General features: G+C 45.6%; 1 protein-coding gene across 1 annotated transcript in view; it reads left to right on the top strand.

Annotated features, from left to right (window-relative positions):
* Positions 1-4,411: 4,411 nt before the first annotated feature.
* NEDD9 (neural precursor cell expressed, developmentally down-regulated 9) overlaps positions 4,412-6,369 on the top strand; it is a 39,970-nt gene continuing 38,012 nt past the window's right edge. The window contains exon 1 of the mRNA XM_065831602.2: positions 4,412-4,501. Coding sequence (XP_065687674.1) covers positions 4,490-4,501 — 12 coding nt within the window. The 5' untranslated portion in view covers positions 4,412-4,489. The remainder of the gene's footprint in view (positions 4,502-6,369) is intronic.

Raw genomic sequence — 6,369 nt, 5'->3', positions numbered from 1 at the left:
CTATAGCAATCACTACCCACCCATCTGTCTGCTAGGACAGACTTCTATTACTGTTAAATGGAATAGACCACTTGCTTGAAAAGATTTCCATTGCTGGTCAAAGAAAAACAGAGCAGACTTTGTTTTGGCCTGCTGAAATGCAAAATATTCCCTTCTTTGGGTGAGAATGAAATCTTTTTCTTGTTATCTCCTAGTGAGGTGCACACAGACACAGAAGCTTGCCCACATCAGTGGTGAATTTTTGTTAGTGTTCTTTTCAGGAAAGAGCAGTGTTTCATATTTTTTAACAGATTTGTCCAAGCAAGCAAATTCCACCACTCTGATTGTGTATAAAACAATTATATTCTGAAAAAATCCCACCTAGTGCATCACCGCTGAACCAGTCTGGGTAGTGTTATAGAGGTGACAGGACTAAGGCTGATTACCAGGACTCTTCTTTCCTCATAAAGTGCAGTGGCAGTATAACCAAGTTAATTTTAATCCCAATCCCCATGCCAATTATCACAGTACGAAGTGCTGTAGATGTCACACAACACTATCCAAAGGACAGTTAGGGCTTTGTGCAGGGGAAAAAATTTAAAAAGGAAAAAAGGTCGGTGTTTCCCAGACACAGAGCTCAGAGCTCACAGACCCTTCCTGAAAAGACTCTCCCAGCTGTGAGGGAGACACTCTGCTGTGTCTCTCCTTTCTCAGGTTGTGTCATGGGGAAATAGGAACAAGAGATTTTTGTTTGAGTAACCTTTCAGAGCAGGATATCCGTCTCGTGTTGTTCTCCTGTCAATTGTCACAGGGCAATAGCTGGCTGATTTGCTTCAATGGGTATTCCCTTCCCAGCCCAGCTGACAACTCCCTTTCACATTGTGCGCCAAGGGCTGTGGCGGGCAAGCTGCAGAGCCTGGCTGACAAGCATCCCCTTTGACTGTTCTACCATTTCACCTGTTGCTGTCCCCCAAATACCCCAGAACCTCAGCTGGTAAGCAGGAGGGCACCAGGAGGACAAAGACCAGGGGTGCAGTGAGAAATAAAGCATGCAATAAGCTCACCAGGATGGTGCATGAGAGTAGGAGACAAGCAGTCAGTTGCCCAAATAAGCAGAGAGTAATATTAATTGCTGTCAGCAAAAGCAAAGAAACAAACAAAAGCCATTGTTGCAGGCACAAGACGAACACACAGAACCCCTTTGCTACTCTGCTGGAATTGCAGCGGCATAAAATATGAGGCGGTGAATCAAGCTGTTGCTGTGCTGTGAAGCAAAAGACACATTACATGAATAATCCTCCTGAGAACTTCAATAAGGTCCTGTAGTTATAAATCCTGGCAATATAGCTCAAGTTGCCTCTGCAACACAGACTTCAGTAACGCCAGGTCTTGGCTCCCTTATTGGCATGTTCCATTGTATAATTAAGCTGATTATCCAAGGAAACCAACTCAAAACTTTCCTAGACTACATCTGAAATACAATATTACATAGTAAAAGCACAGCAGTCGGCTAGGTCATCAAGAAAAGCAAAGTGGTTGCACTAACCACAAATGCGTGCTTGCCACGATTCTGACTTCTTACAGTAATGTGTCAAGGTTAGAGGATCATATTGACAAATCTCTCTTTCAAGGTATATCTAATTCCTGATATTCGTGCTAGATCAGGGAGCTCGGCCACACCACTAGCTCTGCTAGAAGTGTTGCACTAAGCAGGAGTATTTCACCCTTGGGGAAATTAAAAACCCCCTCAGAGTACAAAGACAACCTTAGATGGTAAATAGAGTAGGTGAGAGAGGGAAAGGAAGGGTGCATGAATAAAATGAACAGTGGGACTTCACTGAGGCGGTGGTGTGTGGTGGCAATCTTTTTCTCCCTGTAAAACAGCAGTTCTTGGGTCTGCTTCTTCAGAATTGTAAAGTATAGCTATCAACACTGATAGACTCTGTGGATTTTGTGCCCAAGTGTCATTGGAGTGGCATCTAATTAAAAGCTTTTAATATGACTTACGGAGAACAATAAAAGCAAAATAATATATAAAACAGAACAACCCAACTAGAATTTTACATTAATACATCTGTTACCTTGTATTAAGATCAGTCAGGGACACTTTACATACACTGAAAGCAATACAGACTAAACCAAAAGCAGAAGGCACAGCTTTTCAAATGTGCTGAGGTTTCATAATGTGATTGTAAAGCATTCTGAAAAAGAAAAAACACTAATTATGTTAAAAGTATCACTATCGGTGGGATTACTGGAAACCAGATGCACTCTCGATTTAAATATAGATTAAGTCAGATATAAGGTTCTACTTTTCTTATTTTTGTCTCTGATACATATCCAGTTCTTATTAATGTGGTTTTACAGTCTTTAATGTATTTATCTTCATAACAATGGTGCCACATAAAGAGATTATACAGGACTTATTCAGGAAATAAGATTTGGATGCTAGCCCAATACCACACTAACACCTTAGACATTGCATTCTCTATGCTTAAGAGAAATTTTCTCCTCCCAGGAGAAATTTTTATCCTTGGAATATGATGGGCAAAAACATGCAAAGAAAATCAAAGGTCAAACTCTGCAGTTAAGAAACACTCCAAAGAGATTTGCACTCTCCTAATAGTAAGCTGTATGCATAATCACTGGAAGAATTATTTTCTTAAATAAAATGTCTAATGACACAACACACAAATTAGCTTTATTCTCTTGAAACTACCCAACTTTATTTTGATGCTACACTTTAAAACAATGCCACCCCAAACTCACTGCATATAAAATATCATCTGTTTCAAGTATATTATTGGAAAATCAGAAGAATCAAGAGGAAAAAAAAAAAAAAAGGGAAAGAAAAACCCAGAGAAAAACTCCCATGAGGGATTATAGCCTGTGAAGCTACAGCACTACATAGGGAGCCCTGCCACAGCCGCGTGTTTTGCACTGCAGAAAGCAGAAGTTCACATTTCTTCACTAATAACTGTGACATCTTTTGTACTGACAGGGACTCATACCAACAAATTATTAGGGCATGTGCAGTCAAGATGACCATATAGAAAAAAAAGTATTTTTTGCATTCATTCAGTAAATTTGTACAGTACAACCCCACATTTTATGCTGGAACTGGGGAATGGAGGAGACTGCAGATAAAAGTACCACATTCTTTAGAAGCCATGCAGCCATTTTAGCAATAGGATCCCTCTCTACAGGATTAGTCACATGAGAATTTAAGGATATCACTGCACTATGGAATGAAGTTATGTTTGTAATCGGGTAGTACAAGATTATTCTTTGCTGTTTTTCTTTAGGCCACTAGAAATAGTCGAGTCCATCTGTGACCTAGAAATGTTGGGTAAGATCCAACTTGGGCAAAAGGGAGAGAATTTATTTCCTATTCATCTAAACAAGCTGGACCATGTCCCATACACAAAGATTCCTATTATGTGCACCATATTAATCATGCCTGATTAAGAGGTCTACTTTAAAAAGCATGGAAGATCACTGCACAATTATTTTCCCTGTTCTTTCCTGCTCCCAAGATACCTGGGTTAATTATTACTCTCTTCCAAATAATCTTTATTTGCCACGGTCACTCTTTATAATGGACATCTCTAGATCATTAAAGCCATCTTGGCCTCTGGTGTCTAATCAGTGTTTAAATAGCAAGCTTTCCCAAGGCAAAGCGAACACATGGCACCTTGATCCCAGCAGTACAAGTTAAAAGATCATCTTTGGGGGACAAATGAGAACGAAAATCAATTACAAAGACAGCAACTGAGCAGCACAAAGCATTCAATTCCTCCAAAAGCTGCACAAGGTGATTACAGAAGGGATGGATAGAAAGGGTTTGGTGGCACAAGGGGCTCCGTGCAGTTCGGCTGGGGGTACAGGCCCTGCCCCTGTGAGTCCCAGGCCAGGCTGTGAGAGGTGTTTCTGCTGCCTCACCGCTCTTGTCACTTCAGAGCCACTCTTCCCAGGGCTGCCTTCACTGGTAGCCTGGGCGCTTTGAACCTTGACAGGCCCAGAAATCCACCCAGCGAAGGAGGCAGCAGCCGGGGCGGCAGACAGAAGGCCTTTTGTCCCCAGTGTCCCGTTTCATGCCCAGACCTCGAGGTGAGCGGCTTTGAAAGGGCACGGGCGGAGCCGCTGGGTGACAGGAAACAGGGCCGCCAGCCCTCGCGCTGTGAGGGGCCCTGTGTTCCCCGACACGGAACCGGGCAGCAGCTCCCCCAGCGCGGCGCACCCCGCTCCCCTCAGCGCCGCTCCGCTAACAGCCCCCGCGCGCCCCACAAACGGCCGCGGGAACCCCGCGCGCAGGGGAAGAGGGGCCAGGCAGAGGGCGGGGCCGGGGAGGGCCCACCTTGTCCCCGAGCGAGGCCAATGGGAGTGGCACTATGCAAATGAGCGGGGCAGCCTGGCGGCGGGGCGGGCGGCGGGGGCGCGGAGAGGCGACGGCGATGCGGCCGGAGGTGGTGTAGCTGTTGTGTGGGTCCCGTCTCAGCGCTTCGCAGCCATGAAGTACAAGGTGAGCGGGCGCCGTCTTGGGGCTGGGGTAGTGGCGGGTGTTCGAAGTTTCTGTGGCCCCCTCTCAGCGGCTTCCCTGGCGGCTGCCGAGCGGCTCTCGCTGAAGGAGCCGCAGCGCTGACAAGAAGCGGTCGGCTCGGGGCTCCCCCAAGACAAGCGGGTACAACCGTTGGGCCGGGGGGTGGCCAGCACCCCCGCCTGCTGCTCTGTGCTGTCTCTAGGCACGGAGCCCCAAGAGACGTGCCCTGGGGGGAAACGAGGGGGCAGAGAAAGGTGACAAGGCAGAGGAGACTCTCCCCAGGTGCCATGGGTGGATCGCGGTGCGGGGAGAAGGGGCTTTTTCTCCCCCGTCAAGCGCTGCGGGTGCCCGGCCGGTGTCTCGGCTCCTCTCCCGCCGTTGCCGGTGCTGGCTAACGGGTGTGAGCCCGGTGTCTCGGGAAAGGCGGGTCTGTACGCGGTGCCCGACATCGGTTTGGGACAGGTAGCGCTGCTTCTCCCCGAGATGTGATTTCACAGAATCACAGAATGTGAGGGATTGGAAGGGACCTCAAAAGATCATCCAGTCCAGTCTGCCTGCCGGAGCAGGAACACCTAGATGAGGTTACACGGGAAGGTGTCCAGGCGGGTTTTGAATGTCTCCAGAGGAGACTCCACAACCTCCCTGGGCAGCCTGTTCCAGTGTTCTGTCACCCTCACTGTGAAGAAGTTTCTTCTCATATTTAAGTGGAACCTCTTGTGTTCCATTTTGTACCCATCGCCCTATCATTGTTTTCACCCATTTTCCTGCCCTTTGTGAATGTCTCATTATCACAGGGAAAGTTCTTCAGAGCTGTCTGCTTGGTGGGTCACAAGCAAGAAAGAAAAATACGTAACTGAATATTTAAAAAATGAAAAAAAAATGCAGCCATATATTTTTAAAAATGCATAGCCTGTTCTCCTTTCCTGTGTTAAACAAAGTAGGTGATTTAGCTTAACGTTTTTACCAGAGGGGTTTTTTTTCAGAAGACACAAATGTGGAAGCTTTCATTGTAATATTACTCCAAAAACGTATGGGCAAGGTACTGAATTGCCCACAAGACATTAGATTACTGTACAGACATACCGTAATCTTGTGTGATTGGAAATAAAAAAAGGGGGGCGGGAAGGAAAAACTTTCCTTCCTCTGCCAAAAATAACTACAGCATCAATAAAGGGGTGATTTGGAAATGTCACACTATGTACTTGGAGACTTACTTGCTTTGGAAGTGAAGTCTGTCTTCTTACTGAATTCAGGCAGTGTAGTATAAAAGAGCCCTGATGCTATAGCAGTGTATAAGACTTATAAACCTGGGCAGAATAAGATGTGTGAGTGATACCTAGGTGAACATATACAGATTTTTATGCTTTTCCATATATCTCTGTGCTCAGTCAAAGCTTTCAGGATCTCTCCTATCGAAACTTTAGGAAAGGTCAGAGTTAAATTTCCAAAGCTGCTGCCAGTTTCTCCATCTCGTGGTGGTTAAGGATAACCAGGAAAAAGAAATTTTGTGAGATACAGTTAGACAAAGATACTCCATGATTTGGAAAATGTTTATCTGGATCTGATGTGGGGGTTTTGGTTGGTTGGTTGGTTGGTTTTTTGTGGGTGGTTGGTTATTCTTTTAATTCTGTCTCAGAAATTTGACTGATTTGAAGTCTGGAGATCAAATTCACCTCTTGTCCCGTTCTACTCCCCTTTAAATCAGTTCAGGTAGACCTTATACCTGCTTAGAAAAGCTGTGACTCTTACCACCAAACACCAGGCACTTGGGGGTAGAAGAGCAGTGTCACTGTTAGCCCAGAGCTCATGAACTGCTTTCCAGTTGCCCATGGCTAGGTGTTGTATCCCAA

The sequence above is a fragment of the Patagioenas fasciata genome, chromosome 2 (assembly GCF_037038585.1).
Source record: "Patagioenas fasciata isolate bPatFas1 chromosome 2, bPatFas1.hap1, whole genome shotgun sequence".
Taxonomy (NCBI): Eukaryota; Metazoa; Chordata; class Aves; order Columbiformes; family Columbidae; genus Patagioenas; species Patagioenas fasciata.
The sequence above is the reverse complement of the archived record's forward strand: the minus strand, read 5'-3'. Positions and strand labels throughout refer to the sequence as shown.